At 42.4% G+C, this 13,249-nt stretch overlaps 1 protein-coding gene across 2 annotated transcripts in view; it reads left to right on the top strand.

Annotated features, from left to right (window-relative positions):
* Nucleotides 1-13,249, top strand: part of SMURF2 (SMAD specific E3 ubiquitin protein ligase 2) — a 61,325-nt gene that overhangs the window by 33,184 nt on the left and 14,892 nt on the right. The window contains exons 4-10 of one of the 2 annotated variants that reach the window (XM_077188444.1): nucleotides 1,455-1,484; nucleotides 3,023-3,156; nucleotides 3,329-3,394; nucleotides 7,074-7,158; nucleotides 8,430-8,513; nucleotides 10,915-11,117; nucleotides 11,289-11,373. In XM_077188444.1, the coding sequence (XP_077044559.1) occupies nucleotides 1,455-1,484; nucleotides 3,023-3,156; nucleotides 3,329-3,394; nucleotides 7,074-7,158; nucleotides 8,430-8,513; nucleotides 10,915-11,117; nucleotides 11,289-11,373 (687 nt within the window). The remainder of the gene's footprint in view (nucleotides 1-1,454; nucleotides 1,485-3,022; nucleotides 3,157-3,328; nucleotides 3,395-7,073; nucleotides 7,159-8,429; nucleotides 8,514-10,914; nucleotides 11,118-11,288; nucleotides 11,374-13,249) is intronic. The other variant, XM_054644909.2, reaches the window with a different exon arrangement.

Raw genomic sequence — 13,249 nt, 5'->3', positions numbered from 1 at the left:
AGAGGCTCAATCGCGCTTCAGTTGCTGCACAGATGGGAAATGCCGGGAAGGAAGTGAATGAAGATGGGAGAAAAATATTGGGGTGCTATTTTTCATTCTGTCTCTTCACACCTTCTTCTCCCCAGTCTGAAAGCAGTTGGTAGCTCAAAGCAGAACACTGAGATTATATTAGAAAAAAAGTCAGAAATGGGAAAATGGAGAAAAAAACCAAGTAATTTGTCCAGGTCGTAAAAACAGTCTGTGTGACAGCATGGATTAGAAATAGGGAATTCCTGGCTTCCAAACCTGAGTTCATACCTCGTGATGCTGCATTTTTCTCTCTTTCTGGAGGGAGTATGTCTGGCTTGTGAACAGGAAGAGGTGTGTTTTTTCAGGAATATATTTTTCCACTTTCTTCAGTCCACATTTCTCAGCGAGGTGAACTCTTCAGGGAGAGTGTATGTAATGCCATGGGGATGAAAAGCAACTCAATTCCCAACCTTCCTCAGTGCTAGACAAAATAACAATTGTCCCCGTGTTCTAAATTTTTATTTAAATAATTTAGAGGTTTCTACTTAGGCATGAATTTGATGGTTTTTTCTTAGAAGTGGAAGTGCTTAGAGTAGGGAAATTAAAATTTCGGAACATGCAGTTCTTAACCAGAGTCTTAAGCGTAAAGGTTCAGAAAATATGAAAGTCAACAAAATGTCTGTGCAATTGAATTTCTATGTTTCCACTTCATTATTACTAATCTCATTGTCTCTATTGAAGTCCTGAAGCTGTGGAATAGATATTGCTGATAGGATAGAGTAAAAAAAGAAATATAAGCTCCAAGAACTTTAATTACAAGGAGGAAGGGAGAGTTATCCCACACAATGGGGGGGTTCTGGTTTTTTGTTTCTGGTTTGGTTTGTTACACTTTATTTTTTGGAACATTCTTTTTTAATAAAGAAATAAAATTCCTAGCTCAGGCTTTTATGTTGGAACTTTATTGCCAGATGATGTAAAACAAATGTAACTTATCCACCAAATGAATTGGAAATGTCAGCTTGTCCTACTGTCACTCTCTAAATACAACCATGGGTTTTTATGCCTGAAATGATGCAGAGATGTAGATGAAACATTTTGCTTTAAAGCCAACTAGATGTTACTTAACTATTTATTTTCTTCCTTTATTAAAAAAAAAAATAGACATTTTTATTTGGAAAAAATGCTGCTTGTCTTGCATATTTCTTTTTAGAATGTGAACCAACCCAGGTTTTTGGGTGCAAAAATCAAGAATAGATTATAGTAGAATATGGAGTTCCCACCTGCTTGGTGTGGATGGTGACTGTTCATCCCAACCCTGAGAACCTCACCCTGAAACATTACAGGAATTCTTGGAAACTGTCTTGTGTATTCAGCTGTTCTACATATTATTCAAACTGTTCTGTTATGAAATTGTGTTTAACCATATACCTTTGACTTTTTTAAAGCAACAAGGAAAACTGGAAAATTCAAGACAGGTCATGAAAAGTCTTTATTTTTAAGTGCACCTAAATTGTTCTCATAAGAATTTATTTTAAGTACATAAAGCATTGTAGACTGCAACTGTGCACGTGATTACCCATCTTCATCTCGTTTCTTTATGCAAAATTGGCATTGTCAAGGTTGTAAGGCCAAAAATCTGACCTATATTACACAATCAGTTTACTATTCAAAAAACTGTGGGGCTTTTTAATGTGAAATTTGTCTTTTGTTTGGGTTTGTTTTTGTTTTTGTGTAAATATGCAGTGGTTACTTTTAACCATGAGGTTTTTATGTCTTCTACTTCTTGGGTCAGTTGCTGTCTGCAGGTGGGAAAAAGAAGTTGTACAAGTTCTGCTTTTTGAAAAAGGAAAAATGGGAGAAGTGTTAACCTGATCACAGCTGTAGTTTTAAGCCATGCCAGTTAGTTAAATTATTTGGTTTGCCAACCTTGACAGTATCAGTTCTATCTTTAAGAAAATATTAAGATGTTTAAAAGCCAGTAAATCCACAGTCAATGGGGAGATGTATTTAGATATTGGTTGATCAATTTTCATTTAAAAACAAATAAAAAAGAAGCACTTGGAACTAAACTAAGGCCAGAATTTGTGGTCTGGGAAGAGAGAACTACAAGCAGTTCTTGGGATCTGAGCCATAGTTACAAATTCATTTCCCTCAACTTGAAACAGCCGTAATAATTCAGTATTGGCAATCACTGATTTATCTTGAGTGTTTTGAAACCGTCCTCTGAAAGTTTTGAAAACAAAAACAAGCTCACAAAGCAATTGCTTCTGAAGAGCAAAGCTTCCACCAAAAAAAGCAGAAGTAAAGCAGCCTGCAGCGTGCAGGTTTCCCAAGGCAGTGCACACAGATCCAGGTTTATTTCTGTGGGAACGCTGCAAGGGAACACCGGGCAGGAGGGGAATGTGGCACATCCCAGCCAAGCCCCTGTGGCCTGGCTGTGTGGCCCTAAGGTGTCACGAGTGTCCCAGCCATCCCTTACTGAGGGTGACTCGGCCTCCCTGGGCTGGGGTAGCTGCAGCTGGGGGATGCCTTGGCCTGGCAGTGCTGCCTGCTGGGGCTCCCTGCATTCCTGGGCTCCTGCCCTGCACTGGGGCCGCTGTCCCTGCTCCTGCTGTCCCCAGGCACTGCTGGGATGCCACAGCACTGTCCCCTTGGGGCAGGCTCGGCTGGGGCATGGGGCTGAGCATGTTTGGGGCTGCTCAGAGCTGTGGTGAAGAGCCAGCTGCTCATGTTGCTGTTGGAACAGATTTCAGTTCCCAGGAGTGCCCCCTTCCCAAATAATCAGGCTTTCAGAGCAGTTTGTATTCAAGTGAGCTCCTCCATGAGACATGCTCCCATTGAAGTCCAGGGTCCATCTTACCTGCAGATGACTTGCTCTCTCTTGCCATTACAGTGTGTGATACATTTTTAATGAGGTGGTTGATGATCTCTCTTCCCCCAAGGTGGTTTCTGGTGCATCATCAGAGTGTTCAGTGAGTGCCACTGACAGTGCTGTTTGTTCCACGTTTTTCAGATACATTGGGAAGTCGGATTCAATAACGATCAGCGTGTGGAATCACAAGAAAATTCATAAAAAGCAGGGAGCTGGTTTTCTGGGTTGTGTCAGGCTTCTCTCAAACGCCATCAACCGCCTTAAAGACACTGGTTGTAAGTAAGCTAAGGACAGGTTTCTTCTCTTTCAGCTCAAGCTTGCATGCACAAGCTTTTGAAAAATGACACTTAATTGGGTTTTTGCTGGCTTTTTATAAAGCTTTTCTATTCCAGGTGGTTTGTGATGGTATTTTGTTTTGTTGTATGATTTTGTGCCCTCATTTTGTAGATCAGAGGTTGGATCTCTGCAAGCTTGGGCCAAATGACAACGATACTGTTAGAGGACAGATAGTAGGTGAGTAAAGGTTTTTATCTTCTAGTTCTGTTTTTATCTTTAGTTTCTAAAGTAGCTATAGAAATAACTCTTCTTGATGTTAGTTTTCTATATTGAATTCTCCTTTCTACTGCCAGAGCCATTTGGACCTCAGGCTAGAATTATGTTGGTAGAGAATTAAAAAAAAAAAAACCAACAAAAAACCCCAACACCACCCAACAAAAACAAACAAACAAACAAAACCCCCAATACAACAACAACAACAACAAAACCCAAAAAAATAGGAAAAAAAAACCACGAAAAAAACCCAAATCAAAATGCTCAAACCACCTAAAAAAGCCCCAAACCAAAATATTATAATAAATGTTGGGGCAAATAAGACCATAGATAATAAAAAAAAATAGAAAGTTTTTCATTTCACTGTAAAGAATGGTGGCAGTTTGAGTGTGAACTCTCTGTGAAAAGCTGACTACAAAATTCTTGGCCATTGAGAGCTCCAGCAAGGTTGTGCTTCCTTTAGGTTTTGGGGAAAACCTAAAAAGCATCTTGCTTATAAGCAAGTGAAATTGCTGTCTGGGATGACTTGATCAATTAATTTTGTGTTTTCATGGCTTATTAACAAGTCTGTCAACAACCTCAGTAACTGTGCTTTGTCATTCTGTGAACTAATGAACTTTAAATAACTTCAGAATTAAAAAGAAGCTGGCAAATTGAAAAGCAAGTATCCAGAAAAAAACTTCATAAATACTCTTTTTGGTGCATTCTTAGTTCTTTGTTTGGTCCCTTCTCAGTTCTCAGCATTTCTAATAGGTCATGTAAGTCAAAAGTTGGTCAGGATAAGGAAGTTCTTTATTTATACAGCAAGATGTTAATGAGAATATTTGGACATGAGGGAAAGGAAAGTGAAATTTTATGTTCAATTCTTAGTTGAAATTATATCCAAACAGCACTTCTGTCAGCCAGGGAACACCTCTGAAATACCAGTCAGCAAATAAGTGTGTTGGTTTGCCTCCCTCTGTTGAATCACACCTGTGACTTTACCTCTTGGTGTGGCTTTAATCATCTGGCTCTGTCTGATCTGCAAGTGCTTGCATTAAGATCAGAGGGTGGTGGCACAAAAGAGTGAAATGATGGTAGAAATGTGGATTTGTAAGTGCGTTGCTGACCCTTCAGGCTGTTCTCAATTAAATTTTCCACATGAGCTTGCACAGAGGATGAATCAGTCACTTCTCTGGGGTGTGTTTTGCTGTGGGTTTGGTTTGCTTGCTGGCTTTGGTCCCCTGAGCATCCCTGTGTGTGCAGCTTTGTTTGGGGGTGCCCTTGGAGGGGAGGCTGAGCTGGGAGCACAGGAGAGCAGCTTCAGGGTGTGCTGGGAGCTGCACAGAGCAGGGACTGTGCTCTCATGCTGCCCTCCAGAGTATGAACTCACATCCTGGGCAGCATTGCTGGGGAGTGCTGCCATTCATTAAAGGGGGAAAAACCTACCCATAAACCCCTCCCCAAAGCAGAAAGGTCTGGGAGCCTGTGGCAAATGCCTTGCAGTGTGCAGTGACCAAGAGGCTTCAGAGAGAACTGGTCAGGGAGAAGCAGTGAGAGCTGTCAGCAGTGGGGCACAGGCTGCACTGCCAGGCTGCCTTTAGCCCCTGTGCCTGTGGGAAGTGGTGCAGCCAGAGCAGCTCTGGCTCTCCTGGGATGCTGCTGGGGCTGCCCCTGACACCAGGAGCTGTTGGATTGTGCACTGAACCTACAGAAAGCACCTTGTCAGGTTACAGCAGAGACCCAGAGCAAATCTGTGTTCTGCTTTCTGTTGATACCATCAGAAAGGTCAAGTTTACTCAGTCATGGTTCTGTTTTAATTTAATGCATCCTTGGTAAGATTCCAGAGACTCCTGTCTTTTTTTATTTAAGTTGTCATTATTAATCTTCTTATATTTTAATCTTTCTTCACTAATGCAACTTTATTGAGTGGATGAATGAGGCTCAGAAAACTAGATAATACCACTGTAGTAGTTAGATGGTAGAGAAATCTGGATTAAAAATAAGTAAAAGGCAGAATAAGTTATAAATATACTCTCAGTTCTCCCAGTTATAAACTCTGTTAAATTAAGAGACCATGCAATATTGCAAACCAATATTAAAATGTAATTGATGCCTTCAGCAGATGATAATCTTACAAATCAAGTGCACAGTGGGTATGCCTTGGTACAGGGACCAGGGGGATGTTTATCTTAAATCCCTGGGTTGTCTTCAGAGAGGAAGAAAAGGGGGCATTTTCAGCAATGGATCCAGGGGCATCTGAATTGTATCTTAATCTTGAAGCTCTTCTATGCCACTACTTTATTTCTGATGTGGCAGTGCAGAAAAAAATAAGCCCTTACTTATAATAAAATGAAGCTGTGCACAGATTTTGCTCCTCACATAGGCAAAGGGGAGGTAATTGCCTTTGTTTATGTTAATTTCTGTCTCTTTTTGCTTGCCCAACCTTGCCTACCTGCAGTGGTGTGAACTTGCAGTGTGTGGGGTTGTGGCAGAATAAATGCATCACATGAGATCCTGGTTTGGTTGAATTTAAAGGTGTCTTTCCCTTTAAAGTTGTTTTGTAATGTTAGAGTTGTGGATTAGGAATGCAGCAGGTACTCCAGGGCTCCCTGGGTTGGTCTGTTGAGTCCTAAGCTTCAAAACATGTTGGTGAAAATTTGGGGACTCAGGCAAAATCTGCCAGTTCTGCTCCAGCTTTTTAAACTTTCTGATCTCTACAAAAGTTTGGTTGCATCCAGGTTAAGATCATTTCACTGCATATAAATAGGACTTGAAGACAGTTGTCCAGAGGTATGTTAATGCCACCTCAAGAAATGTGGGCCACAGCACGTATTTAGCTTTTTAAGCAATTGTTTTATTGTTAAAGGCATAACAAAACATCAAAAAACCACCCCAACCCCACAGGAACACAAGTGTCATAAATTATCAGATTGGACACTTTCAAACTGTGATATTGGGAACAAAAGCAGCCTAAAAAAACCTTTGTTTTCATAATTGCAGTACAAAAGCTTCAGGCATAAATACCCATTACAGTGAATCATGTAAAAAAAAAATTAAAAGTGAAGCAGTTTTGGTGAGGGCAAGCAAGGGCTTTTCAGGCTGCCTCGTGTGAGTTGCACTTGACTTCTTACTGCTGGTGTTAGAAAGTAGCCAATAAACCAAATCTGAAAGTGCTTCTAGCAGTTACATTGTGCCTGGTTTTGTGTTTGTGTATCTGTGTGTGTGTGTTCAAACCCATGGGTGCACAAAATACGTGAGAAGGAGTCAAAACCAGGGAGGAATTCCTTATTTTAGCTCTTCCTGTTCAGTGTTCTGCTGTTGCCCCATCCCAGCCGTGTGTGAGGTGGCACCCCAGTGCCACCAGTTGAGTGTCACAGTCCATCTCAACACACAAAACTAATTGCAGTTTCACAGCTCACTTCCTTTCCTGCCTTAACATGCACTCATATTCCTTCAGCTAACTTTTTTTAGAAGTAAGATGTAGAGAATTCCATGTATGAAAACAGAGTTCCTTTGCAAACATCTTTGACTTGTGAGAAGGGAAAAATATCCCAAACCTGTCTCAGCTTAATCCTCCAAGTTGTACCAATTCTCTTTCAAATGTAACTACAATTTGCATTCAGATGCCACATTTTTAATAATTCTTTTGTTATCCTAACAGTCAGTCTTCAGTCCAGAGACCGAATAGGCACAGGAGGACAAGTTGTGGATTGCAGTCGGTTATTCGATAACGATTTACCAGATGGGTAAGCTGACATCTCTGGGATGGAAACACAAATCCAGCTCATACAACAGGCTTCTGTGATAGGAGAATTCAGTGTGCAAATAAATTGTTTTAAATCTTGCACTCAGAGTTCTGCAGTTCTGCATTCAGAACAGGAGCTGAGCCAGCTGGGGTGCACAGAGCAGTTGATAGTTTGGCTGTTGTCTTATCTCCACTTGGAAAAAGGGAGGTGACATATGTAAAGAAATGCTTTGAAAAAGAGCTTGTCCAAGAAAACACATATTTCAGATTAAATCACAGCCAGCAAAGTGCCTTATGCATGCAGTAGTTTTGTAGCAAGGAAGTGACCACACTGCCTGGCTGCCCTTCTGCAGCACTATGCAGAGGTGTAGATCCACGGTGATAAACATGGATCACTTCTTCTTCATGCACCTCTTAGGGAAGAAAACGTGACTGGAAAAGGTAATGCAGCCCAAGTTCTTGCTGTATTTACCTTCCAAAAGTAGGATATAGGATTCTTGTTTGTCCCTGTGAGAGTTAATGACATCATTATCACCTAGAACAGTTTTGCAAACACAGGAAAATACTCTGGTTTAGGTTCTGGTGCTGTCAGCAACTTCTTCAGAGCAAACACAGACTTTCTGAATGTGATTCTTGGCAGGTAAAGACAGGAGAAAATGAGTTTTCAGAGGATGAATTTTGAAATGCAAATCATCATCCTAGTCTGTAACAGCATTCTTTTGTTAATTTGGAGTCAAGATAAGTCAAAAACATTTTTGAAACTGCTTCTAAATTTTTACTTCAGAATGTTCCTTACATAAATATTGCTCACTTAGTTGTGTTAACTGCAAAGTTTGCTGTACAGCCTCGTGTATTTCAGTGTGCAAATTTAATGATAATTCAAAAGTCACATTATTTGAAGCTGACTTTTTAATGAAAGCAAGCAGTGCGTGAAGATGCTATGAAAGCATTTGCTAGAGTCAGTGGTCAGAAGAAGTTAAATGCATTATTAAACATGTTTCCAAGAAGTTCCTTTATATGGCTATTTGGATTTAATTAGCATTCAAGTCATTATTGAATATGAAGGTGTGATACTGTTAATGATGTGCCTGGTTCCAAGGGAAGAATATGTTAAACCATTTCAGAGTTGAACTTTGAGTTGTTTCCTGTCTCCTCACTCAGCTCATGTGATTCATAGTAGTGTGAGTCTCCTGAGCTGGGCATTTCTGTTGGGAATGTTTTGTGCCCTGGTTTCCTGGAAATGCCACCCTGTGCCTTATGTGTGCCCTGCAGGTGGGAGGAGCGCAGGACAGCTTCTGGAAGGATCCAGTATTTAAACCACATCACACGGACAACTCAGTGGGAGCGACCCACACGGTGAGGAGTTCCCTGGGGCACTGGGGGGAGCATGGAGTTGGGTTATTGAGCACTTCCAAGGGGCTCTCACAGGGGGATTGGGTTGCTCATTCCTCTGCTCAGTCACTCTGCACAAGCTGAATGCTTTCCTTCTTCAGCATCCTTCTCCTTCAGTCTGCCTAATATTTAACTCAGAAGATCATTCTGACTCCTTTTTTCCCTGCCCTGGTTGTAACATCTTTGTTTTCTTGTAGAGATGCTGTGGTAGAGCTCTATAAATACAGACATTATTTTTTGCAGACATCTTAAGGGGTGAAGAAGTGAGACCATGAATAGCTGTCAGACCCTGCTCTGTGACCATGTAACCCAGCACAGTTACAGCTGATGGCTGCAGAGTGTGTTTGGAAATCATTGTGATCACTTTTTCTGATCACTGTGAATGTGTGTTGTGAAACTGTTCCTCAAGACACTTTTGCTGTTGCCTGTGTTTCAGGCAGTGTCACTGCATTTTTATCAGAATCCTCTGCAGATTGTCTGTGCCTGCAGATGTTCTCTTCCATTCTCAATATCATTCTGATCCCTGCATGGTTATATTTGATTTTAAATAATCTGGACTGTTAACACTGTCAGCTCTGATACATGTTTGCAGTTTTGGATTGAAAGGACTGAACAGCTTTTTGTTTTCCTATTTCTGGTATATTGTATATTCTGGTATATTGAAATACCCATTCTAAGCTCTAGACACAGTAGAAAACCAAATGCAAAATGTATAATTTGTGTTGGGGATTTCTTGTGACCTTGTAAAGCTCCCTTTAACCCCTTTAAAATCCTTCTGAAAGTGGCATTGAGATACAAAATCACGCTGGTCAATGTTGCTCTTGTGAGCAACTACTTTTATTCTTGCTTAGCCCTTTTTCACCATCCTGGCCTAATAACGTTCCTTAAAAGTTAGAAGGAATAACAGGGCCTGCTCACTTCCTCAGCCACACAAAGGCAAGGTGAGAAAGTTTGGAGGTTATTGGAACAAGACAACCCCTGTGGCAGGGAGAAATGATGAGGAGGACTCCATTTTATCAGAAGGCTAATTAATTACTTTATTACACTATATTATTCTATACTATATTACATTACATCTAAACTGAGCCTGCCAAGCACTCAACTCTACTCAAACTGCACAGAATCTTGTGACTGTCAGCCCACAGTCCCCACACACACACCAGGATTCAATTGGCCAATGAATCAAAACACTCACACCAGAATCCAATTATCAATTCCCTTCAGGTAAACAATCTTCCATGATGCATTCCACTTGTGAACAACACAGGAGCAGTAAATGAGATAAGAATTGGTTTTTCTGTCTCTGAGGTTAGAGAACGTGAAACCCAGAAATATTCTTGAGAAGAATTGTGCCTTGCTTTTCTCTGTGAAGAGAAATGTGGCAACAGGAGGTGAGGAGGTTCCTGGTTCCTCTGGTGGGCACGGACCAGGAGCTTCCTGCTCCAGTGGAGGTGTCCTGCTGTGTAAGATCCGTGTCTTGGGCTGCTGTTTGAGTCCACTCCAGCTGTCCATGGACCCCGGCCCACACGGTCTTACACGGACAAAGCAAAAGATGAGAAAAGCTCTTCTCCACATGGAATGAGTGTCCTGTTTATTGGCTTGGGAAGGGACACCTCAGACTCCCAAGTGGAAATGGGGGCGGTGCCTCCTGGCAGGGGACCTTTATACCCGAGGAAAGGGGGCGGGGAAAGAGGACTGCAGCCAATGGGATACCACTGGGGAGGGGCCAGGGGAGGGAGAACCTGGGGCCAAACCACCAGGGAGTATAGCAGAGGGGTGCATGAGGGAAAGACCATGTGATGGGAGAAGGGAAATAGCAATCTCCGTGACATAACATACTCAGTACAAATTTCAAATCACCCAGTGCAAAACAACAGCTAAACAAACTATTAGTGCAATACAACACTGCTGGGCCGGCTGCTGAGGTGTCCCCAGAGCCCGGGGTGCAGCTGCCCCAGGTGTGACCCTCATGGCCACCACACTGAGGTTGTCCCACTGTCCCCAGGCCAGCATCGGAGTACTTGAGCCTGGTGAGCACAGACCTGCTCCAGTTGAGGTGTCCTGCAGGGCAGGTCACTGAGGTGTCCCCAGAGCCCGGGGTGCAGCTGCTCCCCCATAGGTGTGCTGTGTGACCCTCATGGCCACCACACTGAGGTTGTCCCACTGTCCCCAGGCCAGCATCCGAGTACTTGAGCCTGGTGAGCACAGACCTGGTTCCTCTGGTGAACACAGACCTGCTCCAGCTGAGGTGTCCTGCAGGACAGGTCACTGAGGTGTCCCCTGAGCCCAGGGTGCAGCTGCTCCCCCACAGGTGTGCTGTGTGACCCTCATGGCCACCACACTGAGGTTGTCCCGCTGTCCCCAGGCCAGCATCGGAGTACTCGAGCCCGGGCAGGCCCCTGAGCTGCCTGGTGGATGAGAACACCCCCATCGGCGGCACCAACGGCGCGTCCTGCGGGCAGGCGGCGGATCCGCGGCTGGCCGAGAGGAGGGTGCGCTCGCAGAGGCACAGGAACTACATGAGCAGGACTCACCTGCACACCCCTCCCGACCTGCCCGAGGGATATGGTATGGAAATCCAGGGGGTCACTCGTGGGGCTCTCAAGAAACGGGGAAAATGAGGTTGTGTCTTCTCATGTGGAAGATATTTTCATTCCTTAGTTGAAGGAAATCGGTCTTTGTGAGTCTTCGTGCTGCGTTTTTTGTTCTTATATTTATTAATTTGTCTTGATTTCACAGAGCAAAGGACAACTCAGCAAGGTCAGGTCTATTTTCTGCATACTCAAACTGGTGTCAGCACGTGGCACGATCCAAGAGTACCTAGGTAAGAAATGATGGAAGTACCCTTAATATTTCAAATCAAAATCATTTAGGCAGTGCTCTCCTCAAAGTTTTCTCTGGCTCATATTTCTGATTCTTGGCCCCTGGCTAATATTTCTGATTCTTGGTCCTTAATACATTATTTTAACATGTCGTTCATCAAAATCAATTAGTCTGTCTTCCCCAGTTCTTCAAGTTGGTATTGTAATGAAAAAATGGAAAACTAAGAAATAAATTACAGTAGTGTTTTGGAAACAGGAACAGTTCACTGATTCTAGATTTTGCATATGAATTAGAGCCAAGTCCAGATTTTAGTACTCTGCAATATAATGAAAAAAACAGTAGAATCTGAACACTTCCAAAAGAAGTTCCATCAAGATACTTCAGTGAAAACTGGGCTGGATTGAAACAGTCAAACTGCTTTTCCTGTTGCAATTATCTTAACACTTGGAAAAAACCAAATCCTAAGTATTTTAAATTCCATGTCCTTATTTACACAATACACATGTAGACACTGTTCATGAAAGTACATGTGATTATTCTGATGTGTTTGAAAGGAAAGGATGATAGTGGAAATTATTAGTAGCTTCTGATTGTCCTTTAAATAACTAATAAATCCTGTTGTAAATGATAATAAATCCTCTTGTAAACACTTGCCTCCTAAAGTCCAGGAATGGTGGTGTGAGATTTGTGTGGTTTGAAATTGGCAGATTTGAAATTGAATTTTGTTACTGTTTTTCTGTTGGAAGTTTGTACCTTGCTTTGATGCACTGCCTGCAGAGCTGAGGCTGCAGTTGTGTAGGACTTGTGACTTGTATATTATGCAAAACCAGGCTCTAAAAAAAAACAGTATGAAGATCTAATCCTTAAGTTTGGGGTGTGATAGTTCTGCGTGCAGTCTAAGTCAGCACTGCCCTGAGGTGTGGCAGCACAAACAGCAGGAGTGTCTCTGAGAACAAGAATTGTTTGCATGAGGATAGAATTTATGTCATTTCTAAGGAATATTGTGTTTTTGAGGCTAATAGCCACAGTCATGCAGTCCAGCAGCAGTGTTGTGTTCATGGGGAACAGCAGCAGCAGTTCCACCCCAGAGCCTCATGTTTCCATTAGCGGCTCCTGGAGTCTGTGGAATCCCTGCAGACTGCACCTTTTAAGGCATTCTGTCCCTTGGCTCTTCCCTCCCTCAGCTCCCATGATTTTGGGAGAGCTGAACACCTTTGGGAAGAGCTGCACTGGACAGTGTGAGGGGTCTGAGGTGTGAATTGCATCCATGAATAACCAGTGTGTATTTTTGGAGACCAGCATTTGTTTTCAAGTTTACATCTTCCTAATTTCAGCAGAATTTTTCTCAAAACCTATTGAGCCACCTCTGCGTGTCTCAGGGCAGAGCTGAGTCATTGTTCATCTGCTTGATTTGAAATCGTTTGTTAGAGAGCTGTTTGCTTCCCACAGGCTCCTGGGGTTCTGGGGCAAAACAGCCAGTGCCATGCACATCCCATGTGTAATTCTTCATGGAAAGTCTAACTCTTCAGAAACATAGTTTTGTTTTGTATGAGTTTCTAAAGTGTGATTCACAGCTTCTTACGTGACTAATGTTGTTTTAAAAAAATGTTTTCTGTCAGAATTGGTGCAGAACTGCAATTCCATTTTGACAAATATGGCAATGGTCTTTATTTTTGTTTGAAGCCTCTATTAATGTAACAGCTGAAGTTAGTTTGTGAAATGAGGGCCATTTGATAAGAACTTTTTTCCCCACGGCATGTGTTCTGGGGTGTGTGTTTTTGCTGTGGTGGGCTTGTACCTTGGGAGCAGAGATTCCAGCTGAACAGATCAGGTTTCTGAGACAATACATTTTCTCAGACTTCATGGAATTGTTCTGT

Source organism: Agelaius phoeniceus, chromosome 19, assembly GCF_051311805.1.
Source record: "Agelaius phoeniceus isolate bAgePho1 chromosome 19, bAgePho1.hap1, whole genome shotgun sequence".
NCBI classification, from domain to species: Eukaryota; Metazoa; Chordata; class Aves; order Passeriformes; family Icteridae; genus Agelaius; species Agelaius phoeniceus.
Note: the sequence above shows the minus strand (reverse complement) of the source record. Positions and strands in the feature narration are given on the sequence as shown.